This window comes from Micropterus salmoides, unplaced genomic scaffold (assembly GCF_014851395.1).
Source record: "Micropterus salmoides isolate LMB-PRFRI ecotype aquatic unplaced genomic scaffold, ASM1485139v1 Ms_hic_scaffold_22, whole genome shotgun sequence".
NCBI lineage: Eukaryota > Metazoa > Chordata > Actinopteri > Centrarchiformes > Centrarchidae > Micropterus > Micropterus salmoides.
The window spans coordinates 21729395-21749983 of record NW_024041373.1 but is presented as its reverse complement, the minus strand read 5'-3'; the positions used below and the strand labels follow the sequence as shown (position 1 = coordinate 21749983).

Sequence of the window (20589 nt, the reverse complement as noted above, 5' to 3'; positions counted from 1 at the left end):
GAAGAGAAGAGTAGAATATGGCAGAAAAGGAGCGATGGGGGAAAGAGGAATAACAGAAAAGAGAAATGAGTCAAAGGAAGGAGGAAAAAAAAAAAAAAAAAAAAAAAAAAAAAAAAAAAAAAAAAGAAGGGCACACTGTTATCAAACAGAAACAATATTTACAGTTACATTCAATGGTTTTGTTCTCCAACCTGGACTTCATGGCCAGGTTTTTCATCTGATAAACAAAAAAAAAAAAAAAAGTTATAATAGCATTGTAAGCCAGGGCGCACCTTCAACCTCAGTGTGGTGGTTCTTTCTGCAACAATACGCCAACACAACAATTCCAAGGTCTTTTGACTTATTGCAGGGAGTGACACAGAAACAATTGCAACTGCAGTTGTGAAAAGACTGAGTGAGACAGCAATGCATGCGTGTAGGGCGAGTGCATGCGTTTTCTTGTGTGCGTGTGAGAGAGGGACGGACAGGACCAGAAACAACAACCATTCATCCTCATCAAACCTGGACACCTTGTCTGCACACGGACGCCCATTTGCACACACGCCTTCAACTCTGGAGCTTCACATGCTGACGAGTACATCAGAGCAGGGAGTAGAGACTGATGAAGGATTGACAGGGGGGATATGCGAAAGAGGTCGCCACTTACATGCCTGTAAGAATGCGTGTGTATGTGTGGTTGTATGTATGTGTGTAGATGAGGGTTTGGGAGAAGGGGGTGGGATAACAGTTATATATGTCATCACTTACCAAATGAAACAGGAGGGCTGCGTTAATCAGAGGGTGAACACACAGTTAGACAAATCGATACATCCCTTATCAATGTGTGTGAGTGTGTGTAAGGTTACATCCACACTACCACGTTTTCGTTTTAAAATGCAGCGCTTTTGCCATGCTTCTGCCTGCCGTCGAGATTAAAACAGCGAGTCCGAACAGCTAAAATGGAGAAGTTTGAAAACACTGCTGACCCCGTTTTTGTTTTCAAACTCCGATGTAGTGTATTAGTGCGGACAGGCCAAAACGGGGGACTTCGAAAACACATTTGGCTTCCTAATTGGGTCTTATCAGTCATGCAAAGCAAAAACAACACTACTGACAGTGTTTCTGCTTTGGTATTGTTATTAAAATATTTTATACTGTGTAAATAACACATACACACTTGTACTGTGCATCTCGCCGTATTTGCTTTTTGCGACGACTCCCGGTTTGTTTTCCATCCCCATAGTTGCTTTGGACTCCTGTGTTACTTTTAGTATCAGCAGTCTGTCCAAGCAAAAGAATCTCTGGTGTGGTTCTTCGCCATTGCCGTTTTTCGTTCGCCTGTAGTATTACTTTCTTCTTTAGCCAAATCTTCTGCAACTTCAGAGTACACAATCTGCTTTCTGTTTACACCGGCATGCACATGCCCAGTGTACGTGAATGACCACCTGACGTGCGTTTTCAGTCAGTTGTGATACAAAGCTATTAAAACAAAAATGTTTTAGTGTGGTTGTAGCCTGTGAAGAGTAGTCTTTCCACTATTTTTGCTATGTAAAAAAAAATTTTCTTCTATTTTAATACAAGTTTTTTTTGTTTTTTTATAAAGGTGCCATCAGTACTTATTACATTTTTCACTCCTGCCTTGCTTGACAAACATCTTGCTGCTCTTCTTGATCATGGTCGCTCATTTATTGGTGGAACATCATGCTGTTGCCAGTGTAGCTGCTCACTGTCAATTTTGGTCCGTTGAGATGGACGATATTTTTAACCAGGTCTAAGGGCACTCTCACACCTGTAGTACACTTAATTTAATCCGGACCAAGAGGAAAAAAAACATTTACATTGTTGCATTTTAGTCCTGGTCCAGTTCATGTTCACACTGACTTTTTATAAATGAACCAACAGAAGTAAACATGAAGTTATACAGACTGACAGGTTGATGGGACTGTTTTGGCGCTTGTCATCCTGCATCATCATCATCAGGACTCCCATGAGGAAAACAAATTTCGGCGACTGACTGTTTATGCAGCACTTTAATACTTCTGAAATATATTTGTTCTTTTGGTGTAACAAAGAGCTCACAGAGAAATATAACTGAAATAAGCATCATCAGTATTATTAGTAGGGACACCCAATAGTCAAAGATTTGATGCTTCGATGGGCGGGGCCTGATTCGACTGTCAATCTCACAGTCAAAGCTTCGCAGCAAAACAAGGATCATACCATTTTGGCGATATGGGGGTGCTCAGTGTCTGATTTTACATAGAACTACCAGTTTTCTCCCAATAAGTTAAAATACAGCCTATTACAATTAACATTTCAACGTTTAATGCTGTAAATAAACATGTATAAAGAATTAAACTTTCAATAAATGTTTTCAAAAGTGCGTAAATAAATCCAAAATTGTAACCCTAACCCCGGGTCGTCAGTGCGCATGTGTAGGTGGAGCGTGTGGGCACGTGGTGTGGCGGAAGAGGAACACTTGCTGAAGAGACTGAGCCCCGGCTTTACTGGAGCTGTGCCGGGTTGTCCGCACCTTGCGGGACTTTCGGATAATTTAGCACCATTGATTAACCACACAAAGAATATTATACAGTTTTTAAATAGCCGGCTACTTGAAATAGACCCGCGAGGAACCGCCCCCCGCTCGCAATCGCTGTGCACAAAAACACACATTCAACTATAGGCAGGACTTGACGATTCGACTATGTAAATACTTAGTCGGGGACAGCCCTAATCATTAGACTGAAAATCTATCATATGTTATAAATACTGATGTAGAGAAAGGACACAGGAGAGGGATATTATACACTAATGATTCGTGACTTATTACTGTGGGATCACTGTGGACTTAATGAACTGACAAAGTTAAGGTACAGCATTTAACACCTGTTAATCAGGTAAAATGTATACGTGTTGACGTGCTACCAAATGATTTGTATGAATATATACATGGCTTATACTGATCAGATACAAAATAGCTTCCTGAACAGATTTCACGATCAGCAGAAGAAGGATTTATTCACAGTTTAGCTTTTGAAATAATGCTAAAATCACATATCTGCTATCATGTGGTTGGTTTGGTTGCTTTCACATCACAAGCAAACCGCACCAGAGATCGCTAGGTGGGCTCAGTACGGTTGTAAAATTTTTATCCACAACATGGATGAGTAAAAGGTATAAATTACTGTATTAATAAATATTATAACATTAAATAGAAAGAAAGAAAAATATATTTACAGGTTATACTTTATTTGGATAATCTGCCCACAGATAGTTTATTAGTTGAGATTCAGCGGTTTCACAAATAGAACCATTTTCTTATATTAGCCTACACCACTGGTTATGGTTTGATCAGTGCGAATGTTTGTATATTCATTATAATTTCAGATAATAATACAGGATACTATAGCTTACCATTAGTAGCCTACAATATTAATTCCAGTTGGAAAAAACAGCAGTTTCATTTTTGTGGGTTGTTTTCAGTCATTAAATTATTGTGCAAGAAAAATGCTCTACATGATGGTAAGGCTCCGATTTATTTATGCAAATTACTAACTTGTCAGTAATAAAAACTGTGCAAACAGAACGAGTTCAAATTCATTTTTTTCATTTCTATAGTTTGCTATGATGACTCAACCTTTTTTTTTTTTTTTTTTTTAATGTCCTGCCTCCTCCTGGCTGTGATTCACGAAAAGTGATTTTGACGAGCAACTATGCACACGGTTGCGTGAATGGCTCCCTATCTCCCTGTGGAAATTAGCAGGCAGAAGAGAACAGGTAAAGGTGTACGTCACGTAATGCCCAGAAAACCTGATCTGAAGAGGGCAGAGGAGAGTCCGGGTGCCAATGCGCCTAAAATGACTAAGATGTAAAAGTGACTGCCAGCACACTTCATGCACAAACGGCTTTTATATTGTGAAAAATAACAGAAGTCATCTCTACTATTAGCGCGAGCTTCGCAGCAGAGGAGAGGTGATTGTTGGAAGTAAATACGTCGTATTTAAGTTCACTTTTTGCTTGATCAACAGTTGTTTGATAAGTGGCTATTAAAACACAGAGAGGATTTGAAGGTTGCTTCTTTTTTCCCCTCAATTCTGATCATTTTGCCGCTAGTGATTTTCCTTTGGCGCTTGCTAAAACCTCTTTGGGGGTCGCCAAAAAATTCTCTATGCAGGAAAAACCCTGCCTACATATTGTACTGATAGCACCTTTAATTGAAGTAGTAGGTTAGAAAAACAAGTGCTATTAACTGCTATGTAATTATATACCTTATAGTCCTCACCGATTTAAAACTAAAAGAAATCTTAATATTATAGCATTCCTTAAACATTGTTATTATCAGTGCTTCCCACAGATTGATTTATTTATGGCGGCCCTCCACTATCAAAGCTAACCGCCACATACAGTCTCCTCCAAAAGTATTGGAACGGTAAGGAAAATTCCTTTGTTTTTGTTGTTCACTGAAGACATTTGGGTTTAAGATCAAAACATGAGTATGAGACAAGAGTTCAGAATTTCAGCTTTCATTTCCTGGTATTCACATTGTTTATCACATTTAGATGTGTTCAACAACTTAGGACATACCATATTAGACCACAGCGTTCTTAGGGGAGCAAAAGTAATGGAACAAATAATCTTAAAGTAAACAACATTTAATATTTGGTAGCATAACCCTTGCTTGCAGTAACTGCCTCAAGCCTGCGACCAGTCAACATCACCAAACTGTTGCATTCTTCATTTGTGATGCTATTCCAGGCTTTTACCACTATTCGGGGTGTTTCTCCCTTCAGTCTCCTCTTAAGGAGGTGAAATGCATGCTCTACTGGGTTAAGTGATTGACTTGGCCAGTCTAAAACCTTCCACTTTTTCCCCCTGATGAAGTTCTTTGTTTTGTTGGCAGTGTGCTTTGGCTCATTGTCCTGCTGCATGATAAACTTCCTCCCGATTAGTTTCAATGCATTTCTCCGTAAATTGGCAGATAAAATGATCCTATTGCAGAGACTGGAATATTTCATTGGCATTAAAGGAACCGCTCTAAGCTGGTTTAAGTCCTATTTATCAGATCGATTTCAGTTTGTACATGTTAACGATGAGTCCTCCATGCATGCCAAAGTTATTCATGGAGTTCCTCAAGGATCTGTCCTCTGACCAATCCTCTTCACTTTATATATGCTTCCTTTAGGCAATATTATCAGGAAACATTCCATAAGCTTTCATTGTTATGCAGATGATACTCAGTTATATCTATCGATCAAGCCAGATGAAACTCATCAGTTAGCTAAACTTCAAATGTGCCTTCAGGATGTTAAAACCTGGATGACCTGTAATTTTCTCATGTTAAACTCAGATAAAACTGAAGTTATTGTTCTGGGGCCTATAGTTTCCCTGGATGGCATCGCCCTGGCCTCCAGCACCACTGTGAGGAATCTTGGAGTTATCTTTGATCAGGACATGTCGTTTAAGTCTCACATTAAGCAAATTTCAAGGACCGCCTTTTTTCACCTACGTAATATTGCGAAAATCAGGAACATCCTGTCTAAAAATGATGCAGAAAAACTAGTCCATGCATTTGTTACTTCTAGGCTGGATTACTGCAATTCCTTATTATCAGGCTGCTCGAAAAAGTCCATTAAGACTCTTCAGCTGATCCAGAATGCTGCAGCACGTGTTCTGACAGGAACCAGGAAAAGAGATCACATTTCTCCTGTTTTAGCTTCTTTGCATTGGCTTCCAGTAAAATCCAGAACAGAATTTAAAATCATTCTTCTTACCTACAAAGCTCTTAATGGTCAGGCACCATCTTATCTTAAAGAGCTCATAGTACCTTACTACCCCACCAGAGCACTGCGCTCCCAGAATGCAGGGTTACTTGTGGTTCCTAGAGTCTCCAAAAGTAGACTAGGAGCCAGAGCGTTCAGCTATCAAGCTCCTCTCCTGTGGAACCAGGTTCCAGTTTGGGTTCAGGAGGCAGACACCATCTCCACATTTAAGAGTAGGCTTAAGACTTTCCTCTTTGATAAAGCTTATAGTTAGGGCTGGCTCAGGTGAGTCCTGAACCATCCCTTAGTTATGCTGCTATAGGCCTAGACTGCCGGGTGATTTCCCATGATGCACTGAGCTCCTCTCTCCTCTACTTTCTCTCCCTCTGTAAGCAACCTCATCCCATTATTGCATGTTACTAACACAACTTCTCCCCTTTCTGGTAGTCTTGTGCTTTCTCGTCTCTCTCCTATCACTTCCTGCAGGTTTTCTGGCTCTGGAGCTGTGGAGTCTGGATCTGTGGTTGCGGGTCACCTGCTGCCCCCGTGTTCCTGCTCGACACCCTCTGCTGCAACGACTATTGTTGCTAGTCTTATTGTTATTATAATCATTAACATTACGATTGTTACCATTAACACTATTATAAATATCTGTACCATTTTTCATTTTCTCTCTCCCCCCCCCCCCCTCTCATAAGCAGTTCCTTTCTTTCTCCACACTTTACCAAAGTGATGGAAAGGCCAGAGATTAATCTTGGTCTCATCAGTCCATAAGATTGCTTTCAAGGACTTACAAATTTCAATCTGGCCTTCTGATTCTTCCTGCTGATGAGTGGTTTGCATCTTGTGGTGTGGCCTCTATATTTCTGCTCTCTGAGTCTTCTTTCAAAAGTGGATTGTGATACCTTCACCCTGCACTGTGGAGGTTGTTGGTGATGTCACTTACTGATGTTTTGGGGGTTTTCTTCACAGCTCTCACGATATTTCTGTCATCAACTATTGTCGTTTTCCTTGGCCGACCTGTTCGATGTCTGTTGCTCAGTACACCAGTAGTTTTTCTTTTTTGGGACATTCCAAATTGTTGTGCTTGCTTTGCCCAATGTTTGTCCAATGGGTCTGGTCGATTTTCCTTCCTTTCTCAGCTTGACAATGGCTTGCTTTTCTCCCATAGACAGCTCTCTGGTCTTCATGTTGGTTTATCCTCTTTAAACAGGAAATGCAGTCTTTATAGGTTTGAAGCAAGGATGAAAACTTAGACTAGTCATGCAGAGCTATTTAATGTTTGGACAATCAACCTAAAAGGCAACACCTGGGCAACAAACATCTGGCAGTCACATGTTCCAATAGTTTTGCTTACTTGAAAAATGGGTGGGTGCAAACAAAGGGTGGTATGTCCTGAGTTGTTTAACACCGTATCGATTTCTTTTTTTTTTACCATTTAAAATGGGCAAAATTGTAATTGACCACAGAGCTGCGTGCAGCACATATATTCGTCCAGCACCTCCTCTCAGACCCATGTGTGAATTGAATCCTTAGAATCATGAATAATCATGAGCAATGTCGGAGCTGATGTTAACGTTAGATATATATCAACTGTACCCCCCCCCCCCCCCCCTAAAGTTACGGGTCTGTGGGAAACATTGATTGTGAATTATTGTGATTTAAAATCAAAATCTGTTTAAAGACACTATGTTTGAAAATTATGATGTTGGCATCCCCAGTACAAACAAAAGTAATTTCCCAGTAATTAGAAAGATGCTATAATCACATGACAATTCTACACAAAGCAGCTTTGAGCAGAGTAGCTAATATCCTTTTCTTATGTGTGAATGTGTGCATGTGCGCATAATGCAACAATGACAGTAACTCTACGATCCTATAGACATACAACACTACAAGGTGAACATTACTTCAGCCCCAGCACGCACTATACACACAGACACAGAAGTTAGGCTCCATCTCAGGATTTATGATTTGTCCATTACTAGCAGACACATGCACACACACACACACACACACACACACACACACACACACACACACGGGAACACACCAGACATAGCAGATAATAAACAAGTGGACAAGTGGAGAGCTTTATAACGACTGACACAAGTTCAGGGTGCCAGCCCCACATAGACACATCTGATCCATCATGTAAAATCACGTACAAAACACACACTGACATGATGTAACCACCCATCCACTGCAACAACAGAAAGTAACAGGACCACACCAGCAGTGTCATTATTTTCCTGTTTTCAATCCATTATGTTAGAGAGGGAATGTGTACAACTTGCTGGCACAAAAAAATATTCTCACTGAGCCTTCGAAGCCACCGTACAATCTCTTCAAGTGGCAGAAACAAGCGCTTTAGTTGACGTCCTTTGACAGTGCGCAATTGCTCATAAGTATAACGCTGCAGCCCTGTTTCCCTGCTGCCGACTGCTGTGCGATTGCTCAATACCGGACTAATTTAAAAAAAAAAAAAAAAATGTTGTCCCCATTAGTCATATAGACACAAAACATGTGGTCCATGTAAAAAAAAAAAAAAAAAAAAACAGTAATAAAGAACTAGGCCTTCATTTGAGACAGGATACTGTTACAGTAGAAACATGCCTTTTTCTATTTCGACATTTTTCTATTTCCCGTTTTAAAGGTATACTTAGTTGTTCACGTGTGTTTTTAGGTCTGTGGAACATACTGAACACAGGGACAGATAATGATACAGCAATAATTTGAAAAGTATCTTCAGACATGTTGACACTTTGTCTGCAGTGAAATGGGCAGAAAGCTGACTATAGCAACTCTCCTTCATTAAGGAGCGAGGTACAGCCACTTTTGAAGCCTACACAAATTTAGTTTTTGAAAAATTCAAACATACTTTTGGTGTTGCATAAAATATGTGCATTATATTGATATTTGGAGTTACATAGTGTCATTTTTATATATTTAATTTTGATTACTGCTTTATTATCATTGTGTGTGCAAGTGTGTCTGTATCCAAGTCTTCAACTTTTATTTCCAACATTTCTAATAACACATAAAGGTAGTACAAAGCAGAAGGATGCAGAGCCGCATCTGACCATCAGCAGGAAAATAAGCTTACAACTCTATAAAGCATAGAGTCCTCAAAAAGGGGAACACTGTACCAGTACTAGTGACAGATTCATGTATTTGAAATTCTACTGTATATTACTTTGGTGTAGGAGGAGGAGAAGACTAATGACAAAGCTGCATTGTCATGCATGCATAGCCCATTGTGAGAGCTGCCAGGAAGGTGTGCGTCATACACAGAAAAAACCCCCCCAGATGTTTATCATAATGGGAACTCAAAACGATCTCTGAAGTGTAATGTACTTGTAATACTTCATCTGTTATGGATGAATGAGCATAAGAGTAAGAGCGTTTCACTGAAACTCATGTCAAAGATAAAATTAACAAATCAGACAGCTGATCTCAGATGTGTTATATAGACTTTAACATAACATTTGTGTGTGAGTGTTGTGCAAATGGTAAAAGAAGGACAAAGCTCATATTTATGACATATATTGATCCTCACCCCATCTTCCTCCCCGTACGGGTTCAGACGGTTGTATACTGCTTCAATAACGCTGCGTCTACAGGAAGAACACAGATACACAAAATGTCAATGGGGCTATTTCTTACAAACCATCCATCAATGTAACGACAGTGGGCAAATGTGGAAAAACAAGGTATGGTAAGGTGTAGTAGTCAAAAAAGTAGTAACCATCTTGCTAATATTGTAAAAACTTGGAAAAGTATTTTCTATTCCAAGGTAGGTAGTCCCAATGATGTTCAAAAATCAATTGAGCATAAGCGACACTAGATAACTGGTGACTTATTTTTCTTATTGGCCAGTTGATTTTGATTTTTTTTTTTTTTTTTTTTTTTTTTTTTTTTTAAAGCCAGTGGTCATCCAAAACTAAAGGAAATTTGCCAATGTTTTATACTTGCCTTGCACTTTCATATTTGTATTACAGATGTTGTGGAATAATGTACAGCTCCTATAAATAACATCCCTTTTAGGGCGGTGGTCCTTACTTGCTGGCGAGGCCTCCCCCTGGTGGCAAAGGTGGCATGCCGTGGTCAGTGGATAGGTTCCTCATCACTGCTACCAGGTCTGGAAATCCCTCCTCCCGAGACAGCATCTCTAAAACACCACCAGACATGTTGTTACACAACTGTGTATTAACACAGCTTAATGAGCTTGTGATAGCCAAATACAGGTGGGGAAAGAGGAAACAGGAGTGAGACCAAGAAATGTGACACATGAGGATAAAGGAAGTGGAAGAATGGAAACATTACAAGTGAATTTGTGGAAATTAGTGCATGTCTGAGAGAGAAAGAGATGGTGACAGAAAGTGGACTGCAGCTGAGTTGAGTGTGGCATGAGGCCAGGTCAATGTTCAGCCAGAGCATTCCTCTCCTTTCTTTTCTTCTCTGTATCTTCCAGTATTAGACAGTACTTGAAGCCAAATATCTACTTTGCTTCACCCGAACGAAACCTTTGCATACCAGAATTTTAACCCACTCGAGTTCCTATCAAAACATTCAGCAAACATTAAAATACTTTGCTGTAATACACATCAGCTACCTCTGTGTTTCCACAAGCATTACATAGTCTTACAAGGGATATTCCAACCTTTCCTTTCCATTCTGTGGATCAAGATACAAAGTTGGTAAAAACAATTGTAAAGATTTATTTTATCTAGTCTCAGAGTTAAAGAACACATTTTTCTTGTTTGGCCAAAATCTTAAACAGCTGACCAGCCCTGGTTTTACATGAGCTAACAGAAGCCAGGGAATAGAGCTGACATAATCAACAAAGACTAGAAAAGCTGCATTGTGTTAATCAGAAGGCCTCATGCATCCTGAGAAAAAAAATGGGATAAAATGATGAAGAAAAAGGACAGAAAGCAAGACAGGAGGGGAGCAGGGAATCCATCCAAACAAGACAGGGAATACTTGAGCGAAAGAGGGGAGAGAAGATGCGTTTAGGGAGGGGATAGGGAGGAGGAGAGCAAACAGGAAATAAAGAGGGGAGATGCTTGCTGAGATGGAAAAGGAGGTCATGATGGTGTCATTCTTCTGCTGTGAGTTGGAGCTAACTTGGCCGGAGGTTAGACAATAGAGTGTGGCAGGGTCAGTCAGTGGGGAAAGTATGCGTTCTGATATGATACATGGTTTCAGTTGGAAAAAAATATCCTGTATCTCCAAGAAAAAAAAAATAAAACCTTTGTAGACCTGTCTTTCACCTCAGCGACGCCTTTTTAACAAACAGTATTAATGGTTGTAATTGATTATAAAAATAAGAATGTAAACCCTCAACTGTTATTAAAAAGAAAACCGTAAATTTGTCTCAGCTTACCACATGACAGTAAAACACTAACTTAAGAAGCTATTCAGATTAAATGACCTAAAATTCACTCTGAATACAGCCCAGCAGTTTTCATAAGATATAAAAGAAAGATTTTTGAAAATGAGCAATTAAAATTTTTAATATTCAACAATCCCACTATTGGCTCATCTCCATTCTCACCTTCCACTCGAGACTCCAGATATTTGTTGAGCTCAGCGTCCTTCCTCACGGCCTCCTCCGACACTTTGGGAGCATTGGGCAAACACACTAACACAACACTCATGTTATCCCGACTCCCCTAAGACGAACGGGAGGAGAGAGGAATGAAGAAAGAGAAGGTAAGAGAAGGAGCTATTGTGTATTGCTGAAAGAAATAAGGATGATTTCGTAGGCACAAGCTGTGGAACAGTCTGCACTGTGGCACAAATATAAGTAGCCCACAAGGCAGACTGATCAATTTCAAAATTGGGACATAAATATGATATTTTATGTACAATGCCTTTTGTTTTTTTTACAGTTTGTTTTATTTTCTGCCCTTGTGAAAGCACTTTCTAACATGGATTTTGAAAAGTGCTCTATAAATAAAGCTTATTATTTTTATTCTTAAAGAGGTCATATTATGCTAATTTTCTGGTTCAAAATCTTATTTAGGGGTTGTACCAGAACAGATTTACATGGTTTCATTTTCACAAAACACATTTTTTGTCATACTGCACATTGCTGCAGCTCCTCTTTTCACCCTGTGTGCTGAAAGCTTCGTTTTAGCTATGGAGTGATGCATCTTGCCTCTACATGATCTTTGTAGGGAATTACACATGCACAGTTCCTAGTTAAGGACTACTAGCCAATCAGAAGCAGGGAAGGGCAGTGAGAAGCCGGTAAACACGGCTTTGGTTCAAGCTGTATATGTTCCCCATACCATCTTAGCAACATGGACTGGAGCAAGAGTGGTGAGTTATTAATCTGTAACAAATGTATCTTTCATCCATAAAGTTATAACTGAGCACTTGGACTTTGGTCTTTTTCTCTTTGCAGACCTATTACTTGCCCCAAAAAAAAGATATAACTCAATAAAGGAGAGGGAAAAAGCCAAAAAAAAAAGCATAATATGTCCTCTTTAATATTATTGTTTCAAATTAAAAGCTTGAACTTGCACTCTTGGGCAGTTTTAGAACAAGACAAATTAAAAATCCCAACTAATTTCACTTCCTCCTCCTTTCTTATTTGAGGTACCATTTAGTTATGTGCCTAGGTCATCAAAGCTATTGCAACTAGTTGCTGTCAGATAAAAAAAAATATATTTTTGGCACTGTATGTACATTATACATTTATGTACGTTTTTACATCATGTAGGTCTCAATGGGGCAGGGAATTTAAATTACCTTCTTGGTGATGCAATCATTTTAGAAAGTAATCTGTGGAAAACTGGTTTCTTGGAGGACTTGATTATGGCCAGATTCCACACATTTCAATCTCCATGCTAATTACAGCAAAAAACACACAAAGGTCATGCTCAAAATCTAATTTGTACACACCTTGTGCAGGCAGGTGTCCACTACTTCATTGCACACTCTCTCTAGGTCATCAGACACCTCAAGCCTAGATTTCACAAACTCGCACAGCTCCTCATTGGACATGACATCCCAGATGCCATCACAGGCCAGGATCACAAACTGATCCTGTTCTGGGGCCCGAACCATGTCAAACACTGCTGGTTCGGGGCTGACCAGCTGCTCTGTGGGGCCCTTCCCATCCACGCACTTGTAATCGTAGTCCCCCAAAGCCCTCGATACGGCCAGTGAGCCATTAACCCTCTGAATCATCACTGAGCCACCGGCATTCTGGATACGCTCTCTCTCACGTGGGTTGCAAGGCTTGTGGTCGAGTGTGGAGAAGCACACGTGTGAATTGCGGTATAGAACTGCTCGAGAATCACCACAGTTAATGAAGAAGAAATGATCAGGTGACAGGAGGACTCCCACTGCTGTGGAGCCACTACGGTCCATGCCATTTCGGAGGTCAGAGAAGCTGCGCATGTGCTCATCAATCCTCAGGAAGCCTGTCCGGATCCCACCTTTTACAGCTTCCACTGTAGGAGGACCCGATACTGGAGGGTCACTGGATGAGCTGTCTGAACCTGCATGTGAGACTTTAGTCCCTAAACTAGCACTGATTATGTGCTCCAGAAGATGCTTAGAGCAGTAGTTGGCAACCCTTGAGCCAGCGTGACCATCGTACACAGCAAAAAAGGACCAGTCAGTCATGCCAGGAGCAGGAAGTCCCAACACAGCTGTGTGAGCATCCTCCATCTCCACCCGCCAGCCCTGCATGGAACTCAGCCCATAGCGCAGGCCATTGCCCTCACCATGCGAGTTGTGCTTCTCTGTCTTGGGCTTGTCCAGGAACGCACCCATAGCTCTGCCCTAGAGAGACCCACTGCTACCTGGGGGAGAAAAAAAAAAAAAAAAAAAGAGACAGACAAGGGGTTTTTTTTTTTGAAAAAAAGGAAAAAAAACAGACACTGAATTTGAATTAAACAGTTCAGTCACTGCAGGCCTGTATTATCTTGACACCATACCAGAATTCTGACTCTAATAATGATACAGAGTTTAACATGTTAACCCTCAAGATTGTCTGGTTTGGTAGATTTTAGGACACATCTGATGCCTCGTGCTCACCAAATGCATTTTCATAACAGTTTCAAAGCTGTGCTCAAATTCCACAAATTCCATAATATAACACTATAAACTATATTTTTAGCAGTCAGGAAATTGGGCTACTATTTGGACAAAAAGCTAAATTTCCCTCACATTTTTTGACACAGGTGAAGTTAACAACGTTAATTATTGCTTCATTCAATTTAGATGTACCAGATCTTGTAATCTTGGTGCAATAGAGCAATGTGCAATGACCACACTAGCACTTTAGCTCTTGCACCCTAATCCATGGCACCATGTTATCAACAATGTCCTTTTTCTTTTGTTTTTATGTTTTCCTCTTGTGAAGTACTCTATGTCAATGCTTCTCTGATTCTTGTTGATGTAATGTGATCCCTTTTATGATCTTTTTTTATGAAGCACTAACGCACTGTGCCCAAGCCAAATTTCCCTTCAGGGACAATAATGTTTAACCTAACTTATCCTACCCAACCAGTGACTGGGCCCTGGTATTATACATTGCTGGCTCAACTGGGTTGTTTACTGGCACACCTAAATTGAACTTAAACACTAGACTTCCCAATCAAGTATGAGTGTATTTACATGAGAGAGGTACAATTTGTAACAAATAACACAAACAAACATTAAATTAGGAGGAAGAGCAGCAACAGACTAAATTAAATTAAAGTAAAGTATTGGTCCTTATGGAAATTAAGAATGTTACAGGGTAAAATCTAAAAATATTTGCACACAACTAACAAATTAAAATAAGCAGGATACAGAAGCAGAAATAGTACAAACACTGCAACCAAATTGTTGTTTTGCAATATGTCCATCAATTAACCAAGACATAACTCCATATCTGCAGGCATGTGAACTCTGATAACTTCTGTTTCTTGATGTTAAGCCTTTAGTCAGTTTACCTTTAACTGTCTGACATTTAAATGACAAAATAAAGCATATGTTCATGTTGCTCTGCATGGATAAAAAGGATCAGACTCAGCTGGCAATGAATCTCTGAGACTAAAGGGTTTTCATAAAGCGGTAAAAAAAAACAAAAAAAAAAACATATTAAGTTATGAAATATATTTAAATTATAACTTAAAAATGCAAACACTGTCACAGAAAAACAACCTACTTACAACTGCACAAGTTGTTGAATTAGGTTGTGAACATAAATCAGGCATCCACTAAAAAGTATAGTGGGTATGCCTTCTCAGCCAACAAAAACATATTACAGAACTAAATCTTGGGAGTATGAAAATGTAAACCCTGCAAATGTCCCACAGATTTTTTAACAAGATTGTAAGAGACTTTGGAAGTGTGTTTGTGTTTCTTTACAGTTTACTTAATAGGACCAAAGAAATAATCCAACCAGTGATCATTGCTCATCATATCCAGAAATAGCACAGCCGCTTTGGTTTATGCTTAAAGAGACGAAGGAGCAAGCTTAAAAGCTTCTTTGGCCAGCCAGAACTGGCTACTAACAGCATTAACAAACTCCACGGAGTGGTCGAGAGGATGTCTTATCGGTCCATAAATGCACCTGCATTAGCTAAATGAACAGCAGCACTATCAGACTGCTTAATGGGGGAAAGAAATTCTGTACCCAGCCTGTGTTAATTTGTTACATAATGTGAGAACATGAACTTATACAATTTTATTGATTGTGACACTACTTAATGGTCTCTTAGCCTCTCAAATTGTGCTCTTAACTTAATTCCTGAAAATATCAATAAATGCTACTTACAAATAAGTTGTAGGTATATTCAAGGTTCCGGTCTCTTAATGTACACGTAGTTAAGGTTTGATGTTAAATTCTTTTTAAATAAAAAACTGCCCGGTTTCCCACCATCTCATATTTCTGTGAACCTATGATTTTAGGTCTAAAATCAGAACATAGCGATAGGTAAATTGGTGAAGAAGAGTCAATTACATGAGTTGAACAAAGTCATTCCCATCTACATAGAAGCATATAGGCAGCCATTTTTAGACATAAGTCTCACATGTGTCTCACAGAACAGATCCATCAGTCTTAACTAATACCACTGTCTACAACGCCCACATGACAGCTTGCACTTCGCAGTGCTGTGGTTTAACGGATCAAGTACTACATTCAGAGCGGTTTGAGGCTCTTCCTGTTGTGCTGCTAATGTGCCGTTTTCACTAAGCAGCTGCCGTAGTAAGCAGTCTTCATAATGATTGTAAATAAAGTATTTGGGGTATAATTTATACTTGGAATATGCACTTTAACTTAGCTTCTGATATCTGCAAATCACAAAGCTTTAACCTCCATGTATGTTTGTAGTTGACACATTATTGGCTCAGATTAGTGTGTGATGCACACAAACCCAGCCTACAACAGCAGACTAGCAAACACAGTTGTGCTGGTAAGTAAGTGAAAAAACAGAATCTAGCTTAATTATAATAAGCTATTATAGTTGTTATTAGCTAAAAACCACACATACAACTTCTTACTAAATAGTTAGCTATTCTAGACTATATCTGAATGCTACTGCAAATTCTTTGTATAATGACACAATCTGCACTAGAGGTTGCTTCAGACCGATTCAGTTTAGCATGTCAAATATGAATACTTTACCCAAATTAGAAATAAATGAATTAAGTAAAACAGGTTATCCACTCACCCTAATGTCAGTCAAAACTTAAATGACAGTTGTATGTCAATGAGATTTAAGTCTTCAGAGTTCAAAAAGGTTAAGAATTATTCTATAACTTGCTTTAAAACTACTTATGCAATTATTTGTCTATTAATAGTTATAATAATCACCATCAGATTGTTTCAAGGCTATAGCAATGACATAATTCCAATTATTATTTCTATTAAGTTTTTATGGGTAACACTGCAAACAACTGACCACACGCTGCGTTTGACAGTCTGGGTTATCCAATTTATTTATTAAAATATCAATTCCAAAACTGACAAAAACATTTATCGTTTACCCTCTGCCTGGTACCACAAAGTCAGTGGTACAGAATCATGACTAGTATTTGTTGTTTACTGATGGATCATTAGTACCTTTAGTTTATGTGACTTCCATTCTCCCAGTTAATTTAATTGAGACAAAACAGGTGTGTTTTGTTTTGCATATCATTAGAGACACACACACACACACACACACACACACACACACACATCAAAGGGCTGGGAAGCTTCACTAGTGCAAACCACTTGAATCATTACCTTGACAACAAATGCATTCACAGACACATTCAACATATTACTGAGCACATATCAAAGCCATGTGCACAATCACCAAACCAAATCATGTGCTCTTTCACCTGTGCAGCAACCACACATACACATATCAGTGTTTTCCACAGAATGACTACCTGGGCGGGCGGGCGGGCGTGGAGGGAGGCTACTATTTCTAGTGGTTTAGGTTGTTTCTTCTTGAACCATTTTAATTCTACATCATTCGCCACCATTATTTTAGTGTACCCCCGTTGCCAAAATGATACAGAACTTGCAATTTCCACCCGCGTTTTCAGCTGCAGGTGCACTACATGCGGGGGAGGCTTGTTAATGAAGAAGCTTATCAAAACAAAACCAAAGTGGTACCAAGTGACATCTGCACCAGTGTGTTCACTGTTGTTTAACCTGGATTGTGCTTGTAAAATATCCACCGTGTCCACATCTTATAACGTATTAGATAGGCTTTACTTGGGCGGCCTGCCTATGTGTGGGAAACACTGCACCCTAGGGCTTTGACTATACTGGAATTTCTCATTTTGATACAATTTATTGAAAAATATTGATATTATATAGACTCATTACATGCAAAGTGAGATATTTCAAGCCTTTATTGATATAATTTTGATTATTATTGCGTACAGCTTATGAAAACCCCAAATTCAAAATCTCAGAAAATTAGAATATTGTGAAAAGGTTCAGTATTGTAGGCTCAAAGTGTCACACTCTAATCAGCTAACTAATCCAAAACACCTGCAAAGGGTTCTTGAGCCTTTAATTGGTCTCTGTCTGTTTCAGTGGAATTCACAATCATGGGGAAGACTGCTGACCTGACAGTTGTGCAGAAAACCATCACTGACACCCTCCACAAGGAGGGAAAGCCTCAAAAAGGTAACTGAGAACATCCAACTTCTTTTGCAAAGTGCTGTATCAAGGCACATTAATGGAAAGTTAAGTGGAAGGGAAGAGTATGGAAGAAAAAGGTGCACAAGCAGCAGAGATGACCGTAGCCTGAGAGGATTTTCAGGTAAAGGCCATTCAAATGTGTGGGGGAGCTTCACAAGGAGTGGACTGAGGCTGGAGTTACTGCATCAAGAGCCACCACACACAGACGGGTCCTGGACATGGGCTTCAAATGTCGTATTCCTCTTGTCAAGCCGCTCCTGAACAACAAACAACGTCAGAAGCGTCTTACCTGGTCTGTTTCTCGCTGTGCTTTATTAAGTCCAGAGTCTACCAGGACATTTTAGAGCACTTTATGCTTCTTTCAGCAGATGAGCTTTATGGAGATGCTGACTTCATTTTCCAGCAGGACTTGGCACCTGCCCACACTGCCAAAAGTACCAAAACCTGGTTCAATGACCATGGGATTACTGTGCTTGATTGGCCAGCAAACTCGCCTGACCTGAACCCCATAGAGAATCTATGGGGCATTGCCAAGAGAAAGATGAAAGACATGAGACCAAACAATGCAGATTTTGAAGCATCGCTACAAAATAACAACGCTATTGGACCTGGTCTTCCATAACACCTCAGCAGTGCCACAGGCTGATAGCATCCATGCCACGCCGCACTGAGGCAGTAATTCATGCAAAAGGAGCCCAAACAAAGTACTGAGTACATATGCATGATTATACTTTTTACATTTGTTTTTTTCTTTTTTGATTTCATGTAATCTTCTAATTTTCTGAGACTTTGAATTTGGGGTTTTCATAAGCTGTACGCAATAATCAAAATTATATCAAATAAAGGCTTGAAATATCTCACTTTGCATGTAATGAGTCTAATATTAGTTTCACCTTTTAAGTTGAATTACTGAAATAACTGAACTTTTGCACAATATGCTAATTTTTCAAGTTTCACCTGTATGTGCTGTGTAAATAACACAGGGCCCGTGTCCACCAAAGCGTTTTTTTTTCCCCTGACGGCAGCGTCTTTTTTCAATTCATTCCAATGGGAGCGCCGCGTTTTTCCAAGCTGGTAAAAACGACAGGAGCGTGACAAGGCGCTGAGCGTCTTTTCCGTGCTGGGCACTAAGGGCCCGTGTCCACTAAAGCGTTTTTTGCCAGCTGAAAACGCCACCTGCTCTTCTGAAAACGCTTAGCTGGGAGCGCTAGGGTGCATTTTGGAGGCACAGTGTTTTTTTTTCGAGCTGCTGTGGTTGCTATGATACATAATTTCCGTGGAGGCGATGTGCTGCAAGTAGGGTAGCCTCCTTAATTTTACTGAATGTAAAAATGTCACCACAAAGTACGTAGGCCTACTTGCTCTGCATAAAGAGAAGGCTGAAACATGAGTGCACAGACTCTCCTCTCCGTACGTGGATTCATGAGATTTTGCGGGCGAGGACTTCGGCAAGTATGCACATCGTTTCGTTCAACATCGGATGTGCTCGGTGTGGTGTTTGTTCCGCCCCTCCTGCACTGTGACTGGACGGCTGGGTAAAAAGTGACAGTGACGAGCACAGCGTTTTTCCAAAAGTTGAACATTTTTCAACTCTCGGTGACCATCTGCTTCGTGTTTACACCGGCATGCGCATGCCCAGTGTAGATTACCTGAACGGCCTCTAGATGTGTCGTTTTAACATAGACTGAGATCAACTCTGATACGCAGCTAAAACACTGGTGTGGACAGATAAGATCTTATTCGTTATAAAACTGTTTAAAAAAAAAACAAAACATAGTAGTGTGGATGTAGCCTCACATTACCCCACTCCCTCTCTCTACTCCTCATGTCAACCCTGCCGTTTTCCCCGGGATTCTCCCATTTAAATGTTTCTCCGTGAATCTCCTGTATTTTTAACCTTTATAAAATCAAATGAAAACCTGCTGGCCATATTTAAAGTGTTTGCTACTTTCTCCTCTGGTAAAGCCGGTGGCAGGAGGCCTATGTAAAAGATGTAGACTGCGCTTCTTGCTCAAGGATTAAAAATGAATACAAGCCACTGAAATATTAGGCCTATACTAGTGGTGAACCATATGAAATTATAATGAATATAGTAACTAAGTAATATTAACAATATATAATAACAGTATAATATGGAATTAACATTGTACTATTATTTATTAAAGTTTCCCTAATCTCATTGTCAGTTATGACTCCTCTCTGTAGCCCACTCTTCCTCTCTCTACTCCTCTCTCCAACCCCTAAAGCCCACAGAACCTTCCTGAGCTTTCCAGAACAAAAAGCGGAGTTTATCATCGACTCATGATGCCTGTGCTCCTTCATCTCTTAAATATTTTGGCTTTTTTGTTTCAGTTTGGTTGAAGTAAGTTTATAAAGATGCAGTTTGTTATGTTTTTGTAGTTTATCCCTCAGGAAAGCTATATTTGTTAAGCTACAAGATGTTCGCAGTAACCAGGTAAAGGCTGCTATAGTTTAAGTCTCTAAGACAGATTGAGTGGAATTTGTTGGCAATAAAATAAAATCATTTCATGATACTTTATCATCTGTTAATTTTAACACTTATTTAATTAGTCCTAAAATAATGTATTAAAATACACAGTATACTGTATATAATGCAACATGATAAATGAAAGGTTTCAGATAGACTCGGTGATCGGTATCGGCCGATACTGCTTTCAGCAATCGGCTCAAAAA

The 20589-nt window shown here is 39.6% G+C and overlaps 1 protein-coding gene across 2 annotated transcripts in view; it reads right to left on the bottom strand.

Annotated features, from left to right (window-relative positions):
- ppm1ba (protein phosphatase, Mg2+/Mn2+ dependent, 1Ba) overlaps positions 1 to 20589 on the bottom strand; it is a 29227-nt gene that overhangs the window by 3550 nt on the left and 5088 nt on the right. For both annotated transcript variants that reach the window (XM_038736840.1, XM_038736839.1), the window contains 4 exons: positions 12654 to 13561; positions 11299 to 11416; positions 9801 to 9909; positions 9298 to 9355 (listed from right to left, as the gene is read on the bottom strand). In XM_038736840.1, coding sequence (XP_038592768.1) covers positions 9298 to 9355; positions 9801 to 9909; positions 11299 to 11416; positions 12654 to 13532 — 1164 coding nt within the window. In that variant the 5' untranslated portion in view covers positions 13533 to 13561. The remainder of the gene's footprint in view (positions 1 to 9297; positions 9356 to 9800; positions 9910 to 11298; positions 11417 to 12653; positions 13562 to 20589) is intronic.